Source organism: Heterodontus francisci, chromosome 4, assembly GCF_036365525.1.
Source record: "Heterodontus francisci isolate sHetFra1 chromosome 4, sHetFra1.hap1, whole genome shotgun sequence".
In the NCBI taxonomy this organism is placed as follows: domain Eukaryota; kingdom Metazoa; phylum Chordata; class Chondrichthyes; order Heterodontiformes; family Heterodontidae; genus Heterodontus; species Heterodontus francisci.
Window position 1 is genome coordinate 76,352,649 of NC_090374.1, and position 26,119 is coordinate 76,378,767.

General features: G+C 43.3%; 1 protein-coding gene across 1 annotated transcript in view; it reads right to left on the minus strand.

Moving 5' to 3' along the window:
- pcsk1 (proprotein convertase subtilisin/kexin type 1) overlaps positions 1-26,119 on the minus strand; it is a 103,103-nt gene that overhangs the window by 38,062 nt on the left and 38,922 nt on the right. The window contains exons 6-9 of the mRNA XM_068028839.1: positions 24,317-24,405; positions 9,673-9,845; positions 7,993-8,205; positions 4,587-4,687 (exon numbers count right to left, since the gene is read on the minus strand). Of these exons, the coding sequence (XP_067884940.1) occupies positions 4,587-4,687; positions 7,993-8,205; positions 9,673-9,845; positions 24,317-24,405 (576 nt within the window). The remainder of the gene's footprint in view (positions 1-4,586; positions 4,688-7,992; positions 8,206-9,672; positions 9,846-24,316; positions 24,406-26,119) is intronic.

Here is a 26,119-nt window from a genome sequence, read left to right on the forward strand (position 1 = left end):
AAATTGTTTGACAAATGCCACATAAAAGGTTGGCTAACAAAATTGAGGCTCATGGAATAGCAGGATCAGTGTCAGCTTGGATAAAAAAACATTAACTTCAGGACAGAAAACAGCGAGTTATGGTAAATGGTTGTTTTCCAGATTGAAGGATGGTAGACAGTGGTGTTCCCCAAGGTTCAGTGCTAGGACCACTGCTTTTTTGATATTGTTGTGCAGGCCCCCACCTGCCAAGAATGAGGCACACATTATTTCACCACATGAACATTAAAACTTGAAATTCTTGCTGGGAAGAAGAGGGCCTATCACAAGGAATTGCCAGGCCCCTCGGCGGAAAGACCTTTTTTGCATACTAGCAGACAGTGTTGGAACAAAGGAGCCAGTCCCTGCTTCCTCAATACACAAACAGATGTGGTCAGAACAGTTTAGTCACATGACTAACTGGCTGTTGGAGTTTTTTGAATTTGAACTTGGCACAGAGAATTTGAACTCAAAGAGCTGTTTGCTCCTGGATTGAAAAGACCTCTCTCGCTCTCACCAGCTTCAGAAACCGTTGACAACATATGAACCCCAAGAGAGAAAAGTCTCCTCCAGTGAACAAGGTTTAAGAAGAATACTGGGCCCCAACAAAAAGCAAGAACTACCTACAAAAGGACTACAGTGAGCTCAAAGCACAGTAACAAGAAACTCTTCTGATATTGTCTCAAACCTCTCCATTTTATTTTTCTCCTGCTCTTTTCTGTGTCTATTTGAATGTGCTTATTGCGTATGGATGCTAGCGTGAGGCACAATGTGTATCTGTAGGCGTTAACCGAATTAGAGTTTATGTTTAAGTTTTAATAAATTTCACTTTTCTTCTTCAAACCTAAGAAGGCCTATTTGTGCTCATTTTTTTGCCTTATAATTGGAAACTGGTGAACAAGGATTCACCAAGGGGAAGTTCAAAACACAATGTGTTTAAAAATTAAATCCTGTTACAATATGACCAGGTGAAGGCTGAAAGAGACCCCTAGACACCTTTTTCACCTGGTCATAACAATATACAAAAATGACTTGGATATTGGACTACACAGTAAAATTTCAAAATTTGCCAATGATACCAAACATGGAGGTGTGGCAGACAGTGAGGATGATAAAAATCAACTGCAACAGGACATGGATAGACTAGCAGAATAGGAAGACAAGTGCCAGATAGAATTTAATACAGAGAAGTATGAGATAATGCATTTTGGTAGAAGGAATAGGGAGAGGCAATATATACTTAATGGCACAGTTCTGAAGAATGTGCAGGGATGAGGGACCTGGGGGTTCATATGCATAAATCTTTGAAGTTGGCAGGGCATATTGAGAGAGTGGTTAGCAAAGCATATGGGATCTTGAGTTTCATTAATAGAGGCATTGAGTACAAAAACAGAGAAATTATGCTGAACCTTTATAAAGCTCTGGTTAGGTTCCAACTAGAGTATTGAATCCAGTTCTGGTCACCACACTTTAGGAAGGCTGTGAGGGTCCTTGAGAGGGTGCAGAAGAGATTTACCAGAATGGTTCCAGGGATGGGGAATTTTAGCTACAAGGTCAGGTTGGTGCAGCTGGAGTTGTTCTCCTTGGAGCATAGGAGATTGAGGGGAGATTTGACAGAGGTGTATAAGATTATGACAGGTTTAGAGAAGGTAGACAAAGAAAAGCTGTTCCCATTATAGAGTCATAGAGTCATTTAGGGCACAGAAGGAGCCCATTCAGCCCATTGATTCCATGCCAGCTCTCCATGGAGCTATCCAGTCAGTCCCACTCCCCCGCTCGATCCCCGTAACCCGCTCGTCATTGATTCTCTCTGCTTGCTCCACCCTTGTGGGCAGTAAGTTCCAGGTCATTACCACCCACTGCATAAAAATGTTTGTCCTCATATTCCACTTGCATCTCTAGCCCAAACCCTTCAATCTGTTCCCTAGTCCTTGTGCCATTAGTTAATGGGAACAGTTTTTCCTTGTCTAATATTAGGATTATCATTAGCTGCCATCTGGTGAAGCATGCTCCAACTGAGGTCCAGTACTGGGTTGTGGACTGGACCCCAGAAGATTTAACAATTTTTTACAGTCCCTTACTAAGTGGATAAATTGGCCATGGAAGATATCTTTCTTGGGGGTTGGGGCTCAGGTGGTTGCTGACATTATTTTTTTTAATTTTTATTTAGAGATACAGCACTGAAACAGGCCCTTCGGCCTGTGCCGACCATCAACCACCCATTTCTACTAATCCTACATTAATCCCATTACCCTCTCACATCCCCACCTTCCCTCAATTCCCCTATCACCTACCTATACTAGGGGCAATTTATAATGGCCAATTTACCTATCAACCTGCAAGTCTTTGGCATGTGGGAGGAAACCGGAGCACCCGGAGGAAACTCACGCAGACACAGGGAGAACTTGCAAACGCCACACAGGCAGTACCTAGAATCAAACCCAGGTGGCTGGAGCTGTGAGGCTGTGGTGCTAACCACTGCGCCGCAACGTTAATGTATTCCTGCATGTCTCCTGCATATCCCTAGGCCTAATGATCTTTCTGAGCATAGGCTGCTATGAGATCTTTAAATTCCTCCCTGATAATTAAATGTAAGCACTTCTTAAGCAAATCAGAGATGCCCTACACTGTTGTGTGGATTTAGGATGCCAAATAAATGACAGCAAGAGTGTGTGCATTCATGAGAAATGCTCCTACTGATGTGCTTATGGCCAGTATGACTGCAGATGCTCCATGTTCAATGTTAGTGCAGACAACTGCTCATCTAGCTCTGGGACTGCTCTGGGTTTGGAGCCTAGAACTTACTTAACATGGTCCAAATAGTGTAACATTCACTGATGAAAAGTAAGCTCACTTAGATCAATAGTGGTGATTCCACAGTCCCAGTGGGGAAGCCATGCTTGAAGAAATTGCTAGTTGGAGATAGGAATACATCGTTTTAGCCCAATTCGCCAACCTACATTCCTGACAATTGTGGCTCCTCATGGAAGCACACCTTGCATCTAGGGCAAATCACAATGGGTATTCATGATTTTCCTCAGATTATAGATCTTAGTAAGCTTTACTCTATCAGCCTTATCCTTATAATGAATAGCATCTATATCTGAGCTACTGATTGATTCAAATATGGGTGATGGCAGTTGATGATGTGGTGAATGTTCCTCTGTGGCAGAATCTTCAGGAACACTGGATTCTCCATGTCTGTGACGGGAACAGATAGAATATTATTGGTACCTAAGCTCACTTATCTATATAGGAACTGCATCTTCATTCCTTTAGTCATGAAGCATGCAATATCAGTGTTTGTGTGCACATGGTAAACATGTAGGAAGCATTATATGATTATGTACTTGGTGGTCTGTGCACCCACTTAACCTCCTGAGTACCAGTGCCTTCCAGAACCCCCTCCCTACCATCTATGCATTGCGCTGCTCATGTGCTGTCAAGAATGTCACCTGGGATGGTCCGCCATCTATTTCATTCTTTGTTCTTCCATTCAATGCAAATCAGGTCTTTAAATATAATAACAGTGTCAATTAATAAGAAAGGCTGATGTGTCACCTGGCATTCAATCCATCCATTTTAACTGATAATAAAAACAAAATACTGCGGATGCTGGAAATCTGAAATAAAAACAAGAAATGCTGGAAATATTCAGCAGGTCTGGCAGCATTTGTGGAGAGAGAAGCAGAGTTAACGTTTCAGGTCAGTGACCCTTCTTCAGGGTTCTGAAGAAAGGTCACTGACCTGAAACATTAACTCTGCTTCTCTCTCCACAGATGCTGCCAAACCTACTGAGTATTTCCAGCATTTCTTGTTTTTATTTCATTTTAACTGATTGTCTATTTCCTTAATTCCCTTGCCTTATCTTGATGCAGTTTCTCTTTCTCAAGTTGTAAAACTTTTTCTGGAGACTTCTTCCTAGGCCCTCACAGCCGTCAACATCAAGATGAACTATTTGGTGACAAATATTTGGGTTAAATCTCAAATCTTAAGGCTCAAAACATTCACTCTGTTTTTTTTTTAAAAAGCCGCTAAGCAGGACTCAACTTTCTCTGCTCACAATATAGGCTTCCTAAATTTTTCCAGTGCCACTTTGAAAGTTTTCCATACTCCATTGCTGGATGAATGAAATATTTGTCATTTATATTGGCTAAGTGACAACTTAACTGCTTGAAAATTGGAAAGCACTATTATTACAAGTGAATTGTGTTTTGCTGGTTTCCTTTTGTCCCCATCTACAGATTTGTATTGCATAAAATTGATTGCAGAAAATGGCTTACATCTGCCATTGTGGTTTGATCTTGTTAAACATCACTGTAATGTGGAAAGTGAACCCTTTATTCACAAAATAATGTCCCAAGTATATACTTTCACAACATTGAACACATTTTTCATAAACTTGTCTGATGGATCAAATATGTGCCATACCACATTCTTTGCTTGGAACCACCCTTCATAGGGACAATAATGCAATTTAAAAGAATTAAATGTGGCTTTTAAGATATGTCAAAGCTAATCAAGTTTTTCATTTCAAAGTAGTTAATCTACTGTCATTACTGACTTACTTTTCTTCTAGAGCAAGGGCAATAATCCCTGCAGCCAATGGGGCCGATGCTGAGGTGCCAGTATGAGTCTCAGTGCAGTCATTGTGAAGATCAGCACTTGTCTGAAAAATGAAAAGAAACAAGATTGTCAACATTGCTTTGTAAGGTGTGTAGTGACATCCATGCTGCATTCTTAATAAATTCATGATATGCACATGCTGGGGATATGTTCATATATTTATAAAACTTGAATGGACTGTAAATTGTAAAACGCATACAATCATTTTTAAAAGTGTATAATTATTTATTTAGTAGTTTAGCAGTACAGAACTTGGGCATTGCTAAAAATAGAGACATGTTGTTGAAGTTTTTCGTCTAGCACTCATCAGGACAATCGCAAGAATAACCAATGTAAGGGAAAACAACAACTTATACTGCATAAGAGAGTGCTGATTGGTTGGCAAGTGAATTCTGATTGGTAGAGGCATTACCATGGTGAATGCAGCAGTATATGATGACTGACAGTTAACTGCCAAGCTTTGTTTAAAATTTAAACCAGGCAGCTTGACTCTGATTGGTCAAGGCATTGCCCTGAGGAATGAACCAGCGAATGGCTGTCACATATTTTGTTCAGCTGAAACAGGTGCAATTTTTGTACATATTCTTTCTGTCTGCAAATAACAGGGCCCTGTGCATTTATTTATTTATTTCTTGAAAACTCAGTGACTGGTATTGTTTTGCAGGGACCAAGGTTTGAGCTCCAGCACTGTCAGGAGCAGGGAGATCATTTGCTATGAGGTGGTCTGTAACAATGAGGTTCCACTGCATATTAACTCTTCAGTAATGTTTATTGGTGCTAATAAAAATTGACAGAGACTAATGAAGTGTGGTGTAAACCTATTGATATTATTGTGCATTTTCTAAAATCTTAATTTTCTATAAAAGGCAAAAATATATTCATGGACAATTAATTTTGCTGAAATAAGGTAAAACATTTAAAATGTGGGCACCTGTTTGTAATGGGCAATGAGCAATCCAGAGAACAGCTCATATACTCCAAATGCATTGAGGCCTCATGGGCTTCATTGACATTAACTTTGAGCCCTTTATTAGCGCAATATTTTAAGACCATCTTATGAGGTGCTTGGGTGAGTAGTCGGCCTTAGACCTCGGTGCTAGATAATATGGGGGTCAGCACCCAATGTTTATCAGTGCAAGAGGCATGACCATGATGTTACCAACTCCCATGAAATTTACTTATATGACATCATTACATCGCAGTTCACTCTTAAATAGCTTTACCTTAAGGTCTGAGAATATCTAAATGTCTAGATTTTCTCAAAAAAAAATCTTATTAAGTGAAAGATGCCATCATGAGAAAATGAATTCCTTCCTATGTCAATCCTCCATTTGTAGCATCAAATACTCCCCGATCAGGTACAGCACGGTCAAGTGGATGACTTGCTTTGGAAATGCACTTTTTTTACACAAGCCAACTTTGTGTACTTTCCGGGTAAAAGTACTAAATTAGTGCTAAATAAAAAGCAGTTTTGTGCTGCAGATACGTTGCTGTTAGAAAGGTATTTGAGACTGCCCACATCAATTTCAACAATTGTAAACAGGAATACTTTGATACATTCCTCTGGATTGGATTGGAATTGAGGTCCCAAGGTAAAAGAACATGGCGTATACTTTCCACTTTGGTATTCCGGGCACAAAGTGCACTCAAAATTGTGCTAGTTTTCTGATTGAAAGTTTTGCTCAAGTTTCTGCTCACACTCATTTGCATATCACCAAATGTAAAATCTTCCATAAATCAGCTTAATTGAGCAGTGTTTTGGAAGGCAATTTCTTATATTATTTTCTTGCACGAAAAAAATTCCTTGATATATTTAAGAGTGGTAACCTGGTACAGTTTTATTAATACAGCTGATATTGGGTTTATCACACAAAAATAAGTACTTTTAATCAGTGTCTAGCTCACCACCTGCAATTAGCCTGATTTTAAATAATTGAAAATGACTTTAACGAACTAACAGAAACATTTACAGTTTCGCTGGTGTACATTAATCAGTATCTTAGTAAAATAAATATGTTGTAATATTTGAAAGATTTTATAAGGTTTCCATTACTGCTGTTGTGCCTAAAACAAACAACTTAATTTTAAGAGTCTGCTTGAAGACCAGCAAATAAGTGCAATTAGAGATGATTAATTTCAGATGGGAGCGTGGGTGGAGCCAGCTTCCAGGGCAATGCTTTTTAAACCAGCGTAAAAGATTGCGGAAACTCAATTTGTGTTGGATGTAATTTGCATTTGAAATTCCTCAATCTTTTGCGCTGGCTTGGCTGATTTAGGGTGTAATGCACTGGAACAGCCAGAAACCTAACTGTACGCCCATGTGTATAAATCCATCATACTATGTGGAGTGGATTCTGACTACACAGGAATACATAAAAGTCACAACACAGGAACAGGCCATTCAGTCCAACTAGTCTGTGTTGGTGTTTACCCGCCACCTGAGCAAACAATCCTAATTAGATTTGTTCACCTTGTTTCCATAACCTTTCAACTGCTTTTCTGTCATCTACCTATCTAACCTAATCTTGAACATTAACATACTTTCTACTTCAATCACTATCCCACAGCCTCGTAATTCTACAGAAAGAAGTTTCTCTTGCTTTCTGTTCACAATCTCTTAAATTTAATTTTGCATCTATTGCCCCTCATTCCAAATCCCTCTGCTTTTGGAAAGAATCTACTTCTATTTATCCTGTTCCATCCTTTTATAATTTTAAACTCCTTTATCATGTTGTTCCATGATCCGCATTGTTGTAATGAGAAAAACTTCTAACTTTTCAAGTCTTTCTTCATATTTGTATTTCTGCATTCTTTTTTTTTCTTTGGCCTCCTTATCTCGAGAGACAATGGATAAGCGCCTGGAGGTGGTCAGTGGTGTGTGGAGCAGCGCCTGGAGTGGCTATAAAAGCCAATTCTAGAGTAACAGGCTCTTCCACAGGTGCTGCAGAAAAATTTGTTTGTCGGGGCTGTTACACAGTTGGCTCTCCCCTTGCGCCTCTGTGTTTTTTTCTGCATACCAGGCAGAATCCCAATGAATCTGTATGATACTCTCTCTAAAGCCTTAATGTCCTTACAGTTCTCTAACTGAGCTCTTATTAAGGTTTAATTAAACTCATCATTACCTCTTGTCTTTTATATTTCATATCTCTTGGGATAAAATCTAGAGTTCCATCACTGGACTTTAACTTTTGAGAGTTTCTATGTGGCTTAATGATGGAAATATAAATTACAGACTTCAGACCAGTACCAGAGTGAACCAAATGAGTCATTCTGGTCTTATGTAAACACAGATTTAGTTTAATCACAATAAAACAAATAAGCAGCAAGCCTCTTGTGGCAGATACTTACAATTCTTTGATCTGTGTAGTCGCCGCTGCTATAAGCTGTAGCCAGGGTTGAAGAACATTTTTCTGCATACCATGGAGACAGCCCTTGCTGTGAAGCACTGCTTATAGACACTGTATAGATGCTGTCTGTATATCCATCACAGTCACAGTTATCACCTTGACGACCACCGTTCCCAGATGCCCAGACAAAAACAGACCCTTTTCCTCCTCTACCCTGAAAATGTATAATTTTGAAGTCAATATCATTAGCAACAAGCACATCATATCAGAAAACCAGAGCAACTTATAGCATTGAAGGAAGCCATTTAGCTAATCATATGTATCAATTCATTAATCCAAATGTTATGCTGTCTCCCAATAGCCTTATATCTTCTTATTCTTCAAATATTTAATCAAATTTCCCTTGAAAAATGCAATGATCTATTAGTGGAAGAATCTCTGTCACAGCCATTTCCTCTGACAAAGCATTCCATGCTCAACAATCCTCCCTGTGAAGAAATTTTTCCTAACCCCTCTGCTCACTTTCTTAGTGGCAATTTAAAATTGATGACCCTCCATCACCAACATCCCAAACAGAGCAACTAGTCTTTTCTTATTTAAACTATCAAAACATTTCAAAATTTTAAAAACTACTCTTAAATCTCAGCCTTCTCTGCTCTAGTGGACATTGTCCAAGAATTTCAAGTCTTTCCTCATAACTATTTAATATTTTTGCCATACCTCCATCTTCCACAATTAGGTTCACTTCTCCATCTGTGAGTGGTCCCACCCTCTCTAAGTATTTTTTAAAAATTCATTCTTGGGATGTGGGCATCACTGGCAAGACCGGCAGTTGTTGCCCATCCCTAATTGCCTTTGAGTAGGTGGTGGTGAGCTGCCTTCTTGAACTGCTGCTGTCCATCTGATGCAGGTACACCCACAGTGGTGTTAGGACTGGAGTTCCAGGACTTTAACCCAAGGACGGTGAAGGAACGGCGATATAGTTCCAAGTCAGGATGGTGTGTGGCTTGGAGGGGAACTTGCAGGTGGTGGTGTTCCCATGCATCTCCTGCCTTTGTCCTTCTAGGGGTAGAGGTCGCGGATTTAGAAGGTTCTGTCGAAGGAAGCTTGGCAAGTTGCTGCAGTGCAGTGTAGATGGTATACACAGCTGCCACTGTGCGTTAGTGGTGGAGGGAATGAATGTTAAGGTGGTGGATCGGTGTTGATCAAGCGGGCTGCTTTGTCTTGGATCGTGCTGAGCTTCTTGAGTGTTGTTGGAGCTGCACTCATCCAGGTAAGTGGGGACTCCTGTATTCTGCCTTGTTGATGGTGGACAGGCTTTGGGAAGTCAGGAGGTGAGTTACTCTCTGCAGAATTCCCAACCTCTGACCTGCTCTTGTAGTCACAGTATTTATATGGCTTGTCCAGTTAAGTTTCTAGTCAATGGTGACCACTAGGATGTTGATGGTTTACTTTTTATATGTTTATAAAAGCTCTGGTAATGTGGTATGGTAAAGCTAGCTGCATTGATAATAGTCATATAAATATTTCTCCTCGTGAGGACAATCACAACTGCACATAAGGCTAATTAGCAAATATTTAACTATTATCCCTCTTCATGTTCTGTTTTAAAGAGCTGCAGCAAAGCTGAAATTTGGAAAAGCTTCAGCATTCCTTTACGAGTGTAAAATGACCGACTCACCTTCTGAATACCATATTCAAATGCTTTTTGCGCAAGTCTACCAGGACCTTCCACAGTCTTCCCATCATCATTCGGACCCCAGCTTGCACTATAAATATCCACATGCTGTGGATTAAACCCAATTGAAGTGGCTTCAATTGCATCTGTTACTATGCCATCCAGCATCCTGATGCCTAGAAGAAAGTGCAGACTCAAAATTAGTGACATTAGTTTGAAATTTAACTTTAATTAAAATACATTGGTTTGTGTAGAGAATTCATCCAGTCACAAACTGCAAGAAGGACATGGGCTAGAGAGCAGAATATTGGAGCAATGAGTGTATAATTGCCTATAAGAATTTCAAATTATCCCAATAACGTTAGACAAACCTTTTATTGCACCCAGCACTTTTTAAAATTTTATTAATTTTATACTTCAAGAGGTTATGTGGCACTGCAGAGTTTTGAATCTTCACCATGCTGTGTTATAGGGTAATAACTGTAATTTGTGTCCAGAATGCCATACAAAGCAAGTTCCTCTTCTCAGCCACATGATAGGAGGTGTTTGTCCCCCTAAGAGGAAAATTGGAGAGCAAGTCACTCTGGACACTGCCAAGTGATTCACTGCAATCAGCTTAATGGCAGAGGCCTGGGACTAGATCACCTGTCTGACCTTTCATTCAGGGTGGAGTGTATGAAATGGGGATAATTAAAGGAAGGGGAGGGTGGAGTAGAGAGAGTGTAAAATAAATTGCAAATAGAATGTTCTCTTCTAGTAAAGTATTTATAAATCTAGAAATTCATAGAATCATAGAAATTCACAGCACAGAAGGAGGTGATTCGGCCCATTGTGCCACAATTACTCAGCAATGTTATTGTACAAATGTATTTCACGTTTATCATCTTAAGCACCTTGGAATCTTTAACAACATTAAAGGCATTATATAAATGCAAGTTGTTCTTGTCGTCGTTTGTATCACATTCCTCTCTCCGCTACTTAAATTGCGATGTTAACCCATTTGAACTAATGATAAGTTTACTCATGTTTAGTAGTCACCATGAATGGCTAAAGCTGTTTAAGATGTTGTACATGGGTATGTTAGCATCGTGGTTATGTTACTGGACTAATAACCCAGAGGCTCTGAATAATGATCTGGAGATATGAGTTCAAATCTCACTATGACAGCTGATGAAATAAATCTGGAATACAAAGCTAGTTTCAGTAACGATGACCATGTAATTACCAAATTGTTGTTTAAAAACCTGTCTGGTTCACTAATATCCTTTAGGGAAGGAAATCTGCTATCTTTACCTGGTATAGTCTACATGCAACTCCAGATCCACAGAAATGTGATTGGCTCTTAACAGCTCTCTGAAATGGCCTAGCAAGCCACTCAGTTATCAAGAAGATGGCAATTAGGGATGGGCAATAAATGCTGGCTTTGCCAGCAATGCCCACATCCTGTGAATGAATAAAAGCAAAGCTACAGGTAGAAAATTTACAGACACCAATTTGAACTTATTGCACTGTTGATTCGTCAGAAGTAGGTCAATAATTTTGAAGTCCTTGTTCAGATTGTTTACCAGAAAAGTTTTTTACTGTACAAAGTGACATCTGACACATGTATTGCTTAGTTTTTCCTACCAATTACAGAAATGAATCACTGTTATAACCAGCAGTAAACATATTGGAGTAGTGCTTCAGAAAATACTTTACACCCTATTTCATAACTTCTACCGCCACAACAAATAAATTATATATACATTTGGATGCATTGAGCAAGAATTCTATGTCACTGTGTTAAAACATTGCAAATAAAATGTTATATGTTGCCACAGCAGCATAGGTAATTAACTGTGTGACGTTTGTTGGGTTAGTATTTGCAAAGATGGAAAGTACTTTGTTTTGTTAGTTTCCTATAGCTTGTGCATTGCCATCTGTTGTGGATTATCAAACAGGTGGAATACTTCATTCTTACTGGGATGAAAAGTTCCACCAATTAGACCATAATTTGATATTATGCTCAATATTAAATTGTCTCAACACTCTCCAAAACAATGTGGTCCATTCTCATCTTCAACATATGGACATTAATCCATCCATTATAGAACTTGCCTGATTTTCATTACTTTGGAAATTTTCACCGAAGTTTTACACGGTGTTAACTTAATTTTTATTAAAAAGATGTATTTGTGCAACAAATGTTGCCCTTTCCTGAGTAAATTCATTTAAAAGTTAACTTTTTAGGCAAAAGGAATGAATTGTGCAAAGGAAAATTGGTTTTACATCGGCTTCGAGTGGGAAATAGGCATCACACCTGGAATGTACTTACAAAGACATCGGCCCAAAGCTCACTCCAAATTTGGCCTAATGCCTCATTTCCATATAACCAACAACTTGCATTTGCCAATTGGGCATTCTGATGCAGCTCACTGGTTAGGGCCTTTGTATTGCTGGTTGCAGGGAAGCCTTATCTCTTTTTAGCACGCTATCAAACATGTATCAAACATTTCAGACTGAGAGGAAGGAAAGCAATCTGCTCTATCTATTCTGCTTTTGAAATGGACCTGGCCATTAGGTAGTGGAGATGAATTACTTTTCCCTCCATTTTAACTCCTTAGGAAGAACTTTGATACACCATATGATGAGCCTGGGCATTATATTGCATTGGAGTAGCAATACACTGCTCTACTATGGCGCCTAGGTTTTAATACTGTCTCTGTGACCAACAGAACCAGACACTGGCTCTCAAAGTGATACTTAAAAATGAGTAAAACAAATTCACTTCATGCATCGGTAGCACCACTGGTTTATCAGCTGTTTTCTCTACTGTTACTGCTGTCTAGATTTGTAAAACAGGTGCTGCCGTTCCCTATATTAAATGATCCATGCAAGATCAATCTGATCCCCTTCAGGCTGAGTTAATCCTTGCAGCTTTTTGATGATTAGGTAGCATCAACTTGCTATTTGTTTCCCAATGATTCCAATAGTATCTGATTACCAACTGCATCTGGTCCAGAAAAGAGACTGTACTTCATTATCAGGACAAGATTTTCAAAAAAATCTTCTGGCAATGACAGCGGAACATTTTAATTATTATTTGTTTGGTAGTTCAGAACTTGAGAATTGCTGAAAAAAGGGACATGCTGTCGAAGCTTTTCATCAGGACAGACGCAAGAATGTCAAATTTCCAAGGCAGCAACAATTTATACTGCATAAGCAAAGGATACTGATTGGTTGGCCAGTCAAGGCATTACCATGGAGAATACACCAGGGAACTATTGTCCCCCACGCTTCATTTAATTCAAAAAAGGTGCAACGCCTGGACATGTCGTCTGCAGAGGACAAGTCCCTGCGTATGAATATATGTAGCTTCTAGCAAGCGTAAGTGAGCAACATTACGAGCCTGACTAATAATCTTAAATTGATTGTTAGTGTAATTCTTAGCACACTCGGGATTGTTCAGTAAGTGTTGTCCAATCACGGAATCACAGCTAATGTTAGACATAGTGTTCTGAGTTTTGCAAGTACGGGCTGGTTGAGTACGGCCAGTACTCTGCCTATTGCGAACAGCGAAGGGTCATGCAGTTTGATATGATCTGCCAGTTGTTGGGACGTACGGTCTACGTACCTGGCACCATACTGGCACTGCAATTCATGTACCACATTACTCATTTGTGTGCTAGGCAGAACATCTTCTAGGCTTCATGGCAGCATCCTGTTAGTGGAAAATATCACTTGTGTTGCTACTGCATAGTAGCAGTATGAAACGGCTAGCTTCACCTGTTGCTGAAATTTTTGAGATACCCTACCCTTCCAGGGTAATTTCAGGTGGACTGGGCATTTTTCAGGTCTGAAAGTGGTTGGCTTAGGCCTAAGTGTGCATATGTGTGATACACAACAAGCAATGATCTGATCAGGATAGCCACATTATATCAGAAAGATTTCTACAGTGGTCCAGTAGTCATTTTTGTTATTTTGTTTCTTCTCCTTCCAATTTTCTCTCCCTTTGTTTCAGTCCTGCCCAAGGGTATGGGCTGCACCCGGTGACAGTCGGGTGTCTTGGTCAAAGTTACCTTCTTTATGTTGAAGCTTACAGTGAATATTGCCAGACTACTGAGTTATGGGAGGCAACAAAGCTGAATCTGAACTCTCCTCTCCCAATGTTCTTCACCAAAAAACCTTACTGGATGACAACCAGGAATGGGAATCTTAGCGGATTTTTGGAGTGAGTACATAAGAGGTTCAGTAGAACGGTGCCTGGAATGAATTGTGACACGAGTAGAGAAGACTTATCGGCAATCCAATAGAGGTGCTCAAAATATTGAAGGGATTTTGATACGGCTAATAGGAAAAAATTAAGAAACCAAAACTAGAGGATATAAGTTTAAGCTCACCATCAAAAGAATGAATGAAGAGGTTAGGATAAATTTTTTAAGCAGAGAATCATTAGGATGTAGCCTACTGGAAAGAGAATCCATAATTAGCTTTAGAAAAGAAAGTGAATACTTAAAAAAAAATAGAGCTTTTGGGGAAGGCCAAGAGAATGGGGTGAAGTAGACAGCTTCTTCAGACCACCAGTGTGATGGACTTATTTACAGTCTGTATTGTAAAATCCTTTGGGCTGGATTTTCTCGGCCCCATGTAGATGGGGTTGGAGGTGGGGGTTGGGAAAATAGTGGGAAGCGACGTCGGGATGGCTCTCTGATGCATTCCCACCTGGCTGGTTTCCCAGGGGAAGGTTGGGAAGAGGATCACCTGCCCACACTACGGAGGCAGGCAGCCAGTTCAGGTGATTGAGATGCCAATTAGGGGCGATCTCATGGTCTCCCTGGCATTTTGTCACCAGTAGAGCTGCCCGCCGCCGCATGCGGAGGCTGCCAGGTCAATGGAAGCAGCCTTCCTGCAACAGCTTTGAGGGCTATCAGAGCCAGAATTTCCATGCTCCAATGGCGGGGCCTTGAGCTTGAAAAGCCGCAATTGCAATTGATCCCAATCTAATGGAGGAGTTTCTCCTCCATCCTGATGGATCTGTTGGTCTCAATCTTGCTAATTTCTGCACTACGGTGCAGGCCAACGAGGGAGCCTCCATATTGGCTTAGCAAACACCTTCCTTCAGTTCGAAGGGTAGAACAGTCAGTCCTGCCAATACCACTCAGCTGACAATGCCATTATATTCCTTCTCTTCAAATGGTCTGCCTTGTCCAAGATTGTGTTTTGAATTTGCTCGCTGTAAGGGCTGGATTTTCTTTGCAGGGGTCGGGGAATGGACATCAGGACTATTTCCGGGTCCTGATCCCGCCCTGGGTGGAAACAGTCACCGGCCACAATTTTTATCGGAGCGCCCCTTTAATTGGCCCAGAGATGGGTTTGCTGGTCAATTAGCAGCCATGGGTGCAGGAATGGAGATAGGACTGAAAGAGATCGGGCCCAATTTAAACCCACCCTGGCAGCCATTACTGTGAACTATTCATGCAGCAGGAGAAACAGAGGACTGGAACCCAGGCAAGGTTGCCCCTCAATTTGCAGACGTGGACCTAGAGGCCCTCGTTTTGGCAATGAGGGAGGGGAGAGAGGTCCCCTTCTTGGAGGGTAGCAGGAGGAGGCCACCCTTCCAGACCAAGCAGGCCTGGATTGAGGTAGCTGATACAGTCAGCTAAAAGAGAGTGTGGTCTGGAGGAACTGGCTCCAGTACTGGAAGAGGTTCAATAATCTTATTCATTCTGGTAAGCCTCAGGGCAGACCTCTGGGTATTCAACCTCCAGCAGGCCTCCCCCTGAAGTCCCCAGCAACACAGATGCCAGACTTCAGCCAATTCAATTCACTCCGCGTGATATCAAGAAACGACTGAAGGCACTGGATACTGCAAAAGCTATGGGCCCTGACAATATTCCAGCAATAGTATTGAAAACCTGTGCTCCAGAACTTTCCACGCCCCTAGCTAAGCTGTTCCACTACAGCTACAACACTGGCATCTACCTGGCAATGTGGAAAATTGCCCAGGTATGTCCTGTACACAAAAAGCAGGACAAGTCCAACCCGGCCAATTATCACCCCATCTGTCTACTCTCAATCATCAGTAAAGTGATGGATGGTGTCATCACTTGCTTAGCAATAACCTGCTCAGTGGCACTCAGTTTGGATTCTGCCAGGACCACTCAGCTCCTGACCTCATTACAGCCTTGGCTCAAACATGGACAAAAAAGCTGAACTCAAGAGGTGAGGTGAGAGAGACTGCCCTTGACATCAAGGCAGTATTTGGGATCAAGGAGCCCGAGCAAAACTGAAGTCAATGGGAATCAGGGGGAAAACTCTCCGCTGGTTGGAGTCATTCCTAGCGCAAAGAAAGGCAGTTGTGGTTGTTGAAGGTCAATCATCTGAGCTCCAGAACATCAGTGCACGAGTTCCTCAGGGTAGTGTCCTAGGCCCAACCATCTTCAGCTGCTTCATCAATGACATTCCCTTCAATCATAAGATCAGAAGTGGGAAAGTTCGCTGATGATTGCACAATGTTCAGCATCATTCGCGACTCCTCAGATACTGAAGCAGTCCATGCAGAAATGCAGCAAGACCTGGACAATATCCAGGCTTGGGCTGATAAGTGGCAAGTAACATTCACGCCACACAAGTTCCAGGCAATGAGCATCTCCAACAAGAGAGAATCTAACCATCTCCCATTGACATTCAATGGCATTACCATCGCTGAATCTCCCACTATCAACATCCTAGGGGCTACCATTGACCAGAAACTGAACTGGAGTAGCCATATAAATACTGTGGCTACAAGAGCAGGGCAGAGGCTAGGAATCCTGCGGCGAGTAACTCACCTCCTGACTCCTCAAAGCCTGTCCACCATCTACAAGGCACAAGTCAGGAGTGTGATGGAATACTCTCCACTTGCTTGGATGGGTGCAGCTCCAACAACACTCAAGAAGCTCAACAGCATCCAGAACAAATCAGCCCGCTTGATTGGCACCCCATGCACAAACATTCATTCCCTCCACCACCGAACCACAGTGGCAGCAGTGTGTACCATCTACAAGATGTACTGCAGCAACTCACCAAGGCTCCTTAGACAGAACCTTCCAAACCCATGACCTCTACCAACTAGAGGGACAAGGGCAGCAGATGCATGGGAACACCACCACCTGCAAGTTCCCCTCCATGTCACACACCATTCTGACTTGGAACTATATCACCGTTCCTTCACTGTCACTGGGTCAAAATACTGGAACTCCCTTCCTAACAGCACTGTGGCTGTACCCGCCCACATGGACTGCAGCGGTACAAGAAGGCAGCTCACCACCACCTTCTCAAAGGCAATTAGGGATGGGCAATAAATGCTGGTCTAGCCAGCGATGCCCACATCCCATGAATGAATAAAAAAAAGGCACACTAGATGATGAGCCTGAGAGCACATGCTGCTCCTGAACTTGGGAGGTGAGTGCCCAAGGCACTTACTGACCCGTCAGTAAGGCTCACAGCCATAGTGCTGCTGAGGACCTACCAGCGTTGAAACATGCAGATTCTTAGGTTTATGAGCCACTGGTTTTGGTCAGAGAGGCCAGCAGTGCCTTATCTCTCTTTTTTGCCTTTGCAGGAGAAACAGGCACGTAATGCCCGTGAGAGGGCACAGATGGGAGGAAGGAATCCCTACCTACATATCATCACAAGCATGGAGAGGAGAACCACGGAAATCACCAGGGTCTCTGGCCCCCACCAAGTTGGCAGAGGCGAGATGGGCGTCCCTGGCGGAGAGGGTGAGTGCAAATTGGAATGCGTACACTAAGGGGGCACTGTGCACTCCACCGTGTATGAGAGCATGCCAAACACTCAGCTGCATTGGGAAGCCTCAACACTGCAGATGCCTCTGCTCTCAAAGGCTAGTTCTCATGATTTCTTCTTGCATCTTCCACATGTTTCAAAGTCCAGGAGCTATGACTGACTCTTACACCATCATCAGGCCAAGCACAGCCACAGTAGACCCCAGAACAAGACCCATCACACCTTACAATGGCACTCTCCACCAGTGCAGATACAGTCACGTCACTGGGTCCTCATGCATGGATAGCTATGGTTAGATCAGGTGATGGACACATCACTAGTATGCAGGAGGAGGTGAGAGAGACAGAAGGAAGCAGCTGCAGGAAGTCCCCTTGGAGGATGGAGGACAGAGGCACAGCCCTGCTCAGCTGGAAGCAGATGCAGGGCCTTGGGAGTTATAAGAAAGGAGGCTCTACTTATCTGCAACTACAGATGTGGTCCCACTTATCAGAGCGCCCAGAGGCAGAAAGGGGTCATGGGTTGAGAATGGAAGAGTCCATTTTGCTCTTCTGCACCACCATGGTTCAGGGCTTTGAGTCCATCAGCGCCTCCATTGTTCAAAAAAGGGTGTAAGGATAAGCCCAGCAACTATAGGCCAGTCAGTTTAACTTCAGTGGTGGGTAATCTTTTAGAAACAATAATTCAGGACAAAATTAACAGTCACTTCGACAAATGGGAACTAATTAAGGAAAGCCAGCTTGGATTCGTTAAGGACAAATCGGGCCGAATTTTATGAGCATCCCCCCGCCACCCCCGGCGTCGGGGGTGGTGGCTGGGGGGCCCGGAAAATTCTTCCAGGAGAGAGGCCTGCCACGACCTCTGATGCCGAGAAGGCCCCGCCGCATTTTATTGGCAGTGGCAGGGCCTTCTTTTCAATCGTAAAATTAAGGTGAAATCATTCAAATTAACCTGCCTTGTCCCAGTGGCCATCCCATGCCGATATTCCGGCCACTGGCCGGAACTCCCAGGCCTTCGGATCTCCGTTCAGAGTTCTGAGGCCTGACATTGGTGGGAAGGGGGGGAGGAGTGAAATCTGCAGGTCGGGAGGGGTGTGGGAGTGGTAAACCGCTCCGATTGGTTGTGGGGATGGTGGGAAGGGGTTGAGGATCAAATGTTCTGAAGGTGGGGGGTGGGGGTAAAAGTGCGGCAATTTCAAAAATGTTTTTTTGGGGGGATATGTCAATTTATTAAATGAGAACGAAGTGGGGGGGAGAGGGGAATCAAAGATAAATAAAAATTTTCTGCACTTAATATGAAAATGGCACCTTTAAACATGTATATGAAAGTTAAGGGCCTGAAGCCTTTTAAAAATAGCGCAGTGGTGCCGGCCGCCATTGCCTGGGACAGAGCGGCCGCCCCCTCTACGTCATTGGGGGCAGCTGCTCCACCCCCTCCATTTAAATAAAGGCCCCACTGTAGCCACTTCACGCGGGCAGCCCGCCCACTTTTCAAAGCATGCCACCACGATTTGCGGCGCACTATTAAAATCCAGCCCATCGTGTTTAACTAACTTGCTTGAGTTTTTTGATGAGGTAACTGATGGGTTAATGATGGTAATGCAATTGATGTGGTGTATATGGACTTCCAAAAGGCATTTAATGAAGTGCCCTATAAGAGGCTTGTCAGCAAAGTTAGAGCTCATGGGATAACAGGGACAATAGCAGCGTGGATATAAAATTGGCTGAGTGACAGGAAACAGAGAGTAGTTGTGAATAACTGTTTATCAGACTGGAGGAAGGTATATAGTGGTGTTCTAAAGGGGTCAGTATTAGACCCCCTGCTTTTCTTGGTATATATTGCATGGATAGATTCGAGAAGCTGGCACTGTTCTCCTTGGAGAAGAGAAGATTGAGAGGAGATTTGATAGAAGTTCAAAATCATGAGGGCTCTGGACAGAGTAGATAGGGAGAAACTGTTCCCATTGGTGGAAGGAACAAGAACCAGAGGACACTGATTTAAGGTGATTAGCAAAGGAAGAAATAACAACACAAGGAAAAAGTTTTTTTTTGCAGCAAGTGGTTAGGATCTGGAATGTACTGCCTGAGAGTGTGGCAGAGGTAGATTCAATCAAGGCCTATGGGATAAAGGTGGGGAGTGGGACTAGGTAAGTTGCTCTTGCAGAGAGCTGGCATGGACACGGCGTGCCAAATGATTTTCTTCTGTGCTGTAACCATTCTATGATTCTATGAGACAGTGACCAACCTCGTAGAGAACCATATGCAGCAGTACTCAGAGCTCATGCAGGAACTGTGCATTGACGTTCAAAGAATGCATGCCTTGAATGGTCAGTTGCGCTGCGCAGATGGTGCAGACATGTTTGGAGGAGATGCCATTTGTGCAGTTTTTTCACGCCCGACCTGACCCGACCCAACACAAATCTCCTTCATCTGTTCCGGCAGCAGGTTATTCCTGCAGCTGGAGTTGTAGGGAATCATGGGGAAGCCTGATCCCATGACTTCCTGGAAGCAGTGTCCAGCCCAACCCAACCCGAGCCCGAATGCTAGACTGGGAATTTTGACCCGACCCAACCTGAACCCGACACATGTAGTCAGGTCTAGTTGGGTTCGGGTCAGGTAATCAGGCTTTAGCTGCCTCCACTTCCTCCAAGGCCACAAGAGGAGCACCACATAGAAGTGGCTGAAAGCAGAGGCCACCACATCTGGCAGAGCACTGAGTGGGTCACTGGGGTGTCTTCTACAGGCAACTGTACAGTGTTTGTATTTTCGATCACCATGTAAATATTGACATATGAAGCCAGATGTGCGAGCATCCTTTTATTAAAGGTGGTACAAGAAAAGAGGGATGTAGTATTGAAAGGGAGCAAGGGTCCGTGTATGGTGACAGTGAAACCTCATGGCTGATGTGCATCCTTCATTGGCTGTAAGAGTTTACATGTTCCGGGCTGTGTCTTCAAAGGAAGTGTTCTCACAGGCAGCTCAGCATGAGTTCCAGACCATGCCGTTCATCCTGGGTCAGAGGGGCTCAGTCGAAACAAGCTTGAATCAGATGATCCCTGACGTTAATGGCATTCTGAAGAGACCCTCGAGCCAGGCACCGGGCCCAGCCATCTCTTTGTGGCATCTTGGTGTTCTGCATCTGACTCTCTGCCTCCTCTTTATCCTCCTCTTCCATCTCCTACTGTTCTTTTTCCTCTGAGGGGCTGTGTCCATCCAGGTCCTGACCCTCTTCAAGCTTTACACCTCTCTGGAGGACCATTTTATGGAGAGTGCAGCAGAACACCACCATGCATGAGATCCTTGCAGGAGTGTAATTCAGGGCAGACACTGGAACTGCATCTTCAACAGCCCGATAGCCTGCTCAATGGTTGCCCTAGTGAGAAGATGGCTTCGGTTGCAGTGTCTCCGTGCCTCTATCTTGGGCTTTCGTAGAGGGGTGAGTAGCCATCTCTTCACGGGATATCCCTTGTTCCATAGAATCCATCCACGGAGTTTTGAGTGAAGAGTTGCAGCAGCCTGGACTGCAGAGGATGAAGGAGTGATAGCAGCTGCCAGGAGAGCGACGCACACACATGGAGCAAGCTCTTGTTGTGGTCACAGACCAGCTGAACATTGAGGGAGTGGAAGCCCTCCCTGTTGATAAATCTAACTGGCCAGTCACTGGTTGCCTTGATGGCTACATGGGTGCAATCAATGATGCAGTGCACCTGGGTGAATCCAGCAATGGAGGCGAAACCCACTGCTCTCTGTGGCTGTGTGGCCACATCTGTCTGGCATTCAATGTACTGTCCAGATCTAGCAAATACAACATAAGTGACTTGCAAGATGCCGTGGTATGCAACCATCTGCAAGATGCCACCAAGATCTGCAGCTGACCCTTGGAAGGAGTCAGAAGCAAAGAAATTCAAGGCCACAGTGACTTTGACAGCTACTGGCTGAGCATGGCCAACAATGCTGCGAGATGTGAGGTCTTCGGCAACAAGGGCACAGATCTCTGTGACCATCTGCCTGGAAAATCACAATCTCCCGTGGCACTGGATCTCGGTCATCTCCAGGGAGCTACTTCTTCGCCAGTAGATCCTATGCTAAGAGTATGGCCTCCATGTCCCTCCAGCCCCACGTCCCTCTCCTTTGTGCTCCTGATGCCCCTCCTGTGGAGGGTGTTGTTCCTGATTGCCACTGGACCCAAAATCTGAGAATGGTGCCCCCATTGCCAGCTGCTGCCTTCCTTGTGCTCAGGTGGCCTGCCCCAATTGTGTTTGTAAGCCTTGCCCCCTCCTCTTATGGCCCCATGATGCCAGGAGGGTGACAATCCCCTGCAATTCTCGAGCACTTACTGATGACTCTCCCCGCAACCTGCACTGACCCGATGACATCTATGTGCCAATAGCTGAGTCTCCCTCTCTGCCGTTTGCTCTTTCATGGGGCCCACCTAACTCCCTGGGCTGGTCATGACTGGCTCCCCTTTGTGTGTCCACCTCAGTTCACCTGGTCTTCCCCAGACCCAGTGTGCAGTTTATGTGCCCAGTCAAAATCTGAACATGGCCCTCAACGAGCTTTCAATGAGTTTCTTAACAATCATAATTGCCTTTGTTAATTGATCAAGCGGGTTCTCGGCACCACCCTCCCCTAGCTCTGGTGAAATTCGCTGATGCCAGGAACGACGTCAGGAAACCACCTCCATTCCTGCCCCCAGCGGGACCTGTTTGCAAAGGCTGTATTCAATACCCGCTTCAGTTGCCCAGAGATGATTGCCTTCCCCTTGAACCACCATTGAGTTTGTGGTGATGTTGATAATGCTCCAACAAGAGTGTTAGGGAGTTCCAAAACTGTGGAACAATGACATGCCGGATCAGGGATGTATGTCCAAATCAGGATGGTGTTTGACCTGGAGAAGAAATTGTGTTGTCATGTTATTGATGCCCTGTGGTGCTCAGTGGTGCCGGTGGCCAGCACACCTGCGCCTTCGGATCCCCATCCGGTGAACCGAGGCGGAACAGTAGTGGGGAGGGGGAAGCAGGTAGGTTTCTCAGTGTGGGAGGGGTGGGGAGCAGGGTCAAACTAATATAATTGGTTTAGTGGATGATGGGAAGGGTTAGAGTTTAAAGTTTATGTACTTGTGCGGTGGGGGGGGGGGATGGTCAGGTGGACAAGGGAAATGTAATTGCTTGGTTATTGGGGGGTGGAAGAGGGGCAAATTAAATGTTTTTAAAGTTTTTTCTAACCTCTTTAAATATTTAAATTGAATTAAAGGGCTTGTAACCCTTTAAAAATGGTGTCAACGCCTGCCTAAAGGCCACTGACGCTATTGCTGGGGATGGATAACCCGCCTGCTGGGGATGTGTCATCAGGGTGGGTGGTCGGCCCCGGCCATTTAAATGAGCTGCCGCACTGAATATCCTGGCGGCTCTGCGATGTGTGGTCCGCACAATGGACCACCATTGTTTTCATCCGCCATGATCGGCGGCGGAAATATAAATTTCAGCCCTCAGTCTCTAATTACATTAGGGTTGGAATTCAGGCATGATTTCTGCCTGTATCGGTTAGGATTATATTCACTGGAGTTCAGAAGAGTGAGGGGGAATCTCATAGAAACCTATACAATTCTCACAGGACTTGACAGGGTAGATGCAGGAAGGATGTTCCCAATGGTGGGGGAGTCCAGAACCAGGGGTCATAGTCTAAGGATACAGGGTAAACCTTTCAGGACTGAGATGAGGAGAAATTGCTTCACCCAGAGAGTGGTGAGCCTGTGGAATTCGCTACCACAGAAAGCAGTTGAGGCCAAAACATTATGTGTTTTCAAGAAGGAGCTAGATATAGCTCTCGAGTCTAAAGGGATCAAAGGGGCGAAAATGGGAACAGGCTACTGAGTTGGATGATCAGCCATGATCATAATGAATGGCGGAGCAGGCTCGAAGGGCCGAATGGCCTACTCCTGCTCCTATTTTCTATGTTTCTATGTACCAGTATGTCAGAATCTCAGCTTTTGCAAAAAGAATTGATTTTTGTGTCTATTTTATTCAGTGCAAAAGAGGAAACATGTAGCAATATTTTTATATGAACACTTAAGTCAAATGGTTAACGCCTTTTATTAAAATACCAAAAACAAGAATTTAATAGCAGCTTGTTAATTGTTTGTACAATAGGATCACTCACAGTTATTTCCATGATTGAGTGGTATTAACCTCCAAACTCACAGAGGAGTCTGCAACTATTCAGCTGCAGGTGGTATAAGGATGAATTTGCAGGTGAGCAAGACAGAGGCCTGGATTTTAACCTGGAGGTGAGTTCTGTGCTGGGTTTTGGGGGGAGGAGGGATGTTCTGAGGTCAGGAAACCTGGAAGAACAGGTTTATCGAATTTCCTGCAGTATTTAACTGCGGGTTTCATTTAGTGGTGTTCCCACCCACAGGCAACTTGACTTACAAGGTAGAGGATTTTCAGACAGGAAGCCTGTTTCACAATTATTTTGAAGTGTCATCACTGTCTTAATGGGAGGAAATGCAGCAGCCAATTTGCATGATATCAAATCTCGCAAACAGCAATGAGAGAAGTGACGAATTAATTGGTTTTGGTGATGGTGGTCAATTAATTTGTTGTTTAAGCAGGGCTATAGAATCCATTGGCTCAGTCAAACTAAAGAAAAGCAATTAAACATTACCATAGATCACAAAGTAACCCCTATTAATAACTAATCCATTCCAAAACCAAACTACTTTTGAATAAGCTTGCATGGTCAGTAAAGAGATAACAAACATTGAGTTAATTTTTGATTTTAGTTCAAGATAAAAGCAAACCTATATCTTCCACCATTTTAGTATGTTATACACGTCTCTCCCACATACATGCTATTGAATTGGAAATGCTCTCATTCAGCTTTACCTCCAACTTTTGAATTGTATGCCACTCCTACTCCACATTTCTTGTTATCAGCTTGCATTGCAATTTCCCCAGCACACCTGGTACCGTGCCTAAAAAAACATGAGGCAGATTAGAACTTGCCAAATTCAGAAGAGAAATTGTGGCCTAGATTTTTTTTGCAAGCTGTGTTATTTAGTTTATAGTACAAAATGTACTTCGATCACTAACACATACTTACATTAAGGTCAACATTGAAAAATAAAATGACAGTTTATATTATGATCCAGTATAATCAAATCTCATGATGTTCATATCATTCTGGTAAAAGTACCTTGCAGCTGGATTACAGTTGAGAGGAACTCCCAAGACATTGCTGATTGGCAGGTAACCTGAAGTTCAAACAGATCAGAAAAACCTCCAAAAATAAAACATTGCTTAGCTTTCAGCTGTCCTACTGAGAACTGAGTCAAACAGTCACGCTCATACCTTTCACAGGTTGTTTAAACTACTGTAGATTAACTCTCGGTAGAGGTAATGTAAATACGATCGCCATGTGAAATTTCGTCAAAGCCCCTCTCTTTGTGCTTTTTTCAATTTCGAGAACAGACAACAGTAAATGCTGCTGCCTGCAGTTCCTAGTTGTTGATAGAATCACAATATAGACACTAAACTTGAATGAAGTGTCTACAGTCCAAGTAAACGTATACCAGCAGCTGAAAGCTTCACATTGTGGCAATGTTTGTGTACAGGAACATGAGAAAGCATGGAACAAGGAAAGCCTACTCTTTCTATGGAGCATACAGGAAAAGGAATGAAAAGTCTCTGTTTGTAGCATTTGGCTTTGGTGTACCGGAGAAGCTTTTCAGCACCCACTGATAAATGGTTGTTTAGTTTCCATCTAGTTTATATCAATATCCTTTCAGTGCTGTGTACTAGATTAGGATTCCACCTTTTAGATTAGAGATACAGCACTGAAACAGGCCCTTCGGCCCACCGAGTCTGTGCCGAACATCAACCACCCATTTATACTAATCCTACACTAATCCCATATTCCTACCAAACATCCCCACCTGTCCCTATATTTCCCTACCACCTACCTATACTAGTGACAATTTATAATGGCCAATTTACCTATCAACCTGCAAGTCTTTTGGCTTGTGGGAGGAAACCGGAGCACCCGGAGAAAACCCACGCAGACACAGGGAGAACTTGCAAACTCCACACAGGCAGTACCCGGAATCGAACCCGGGTCCCTGGAGCTGTGAGGCTGTGGTGCTAACCACTGCGCCACTGTGCCACCCGCTTTTACATGTCTCTGAATCTGCAGTAATTCTCAGTATCTACAATAATTCTTGAAAACTGCCATAATTCTTGGAATCGGCAATCATTCTCGGAATCTTTAATCATTCTCTAAAATGGCAATCATTTACACCTCCTCATAGAGGTAAGTGTGATGAGGTGACTCATGAGAACTGCGTGGTGGAGATCTTGCAGCAAGCCCTTATATGGTCGATGTATTGTGAAGCCAGGTGTCATGCCAACTTGCTTTGTTGAATGATAATTTTCTTTAATCTGCTAACTGGAGATCTGAATTTATATTTTTTGAAGAAATTTTAAAAAGAACAGATAAAAAAAAATGACTTTGCTGGCAGCTTAGGATGGCCACGTAATTTGCAACACTGTATCCTACATTGCAAGGCTTGTGAAGAGGGAGACGAAATGTCTGCTCATTCCCCAGCAAAAACCGAAACCCAGGACGTTTGAGGGAACTGCTTGTTCTTTTTCTTTTAGTCAGAAGAAATACTGTTAACTGCTATGTTTGAA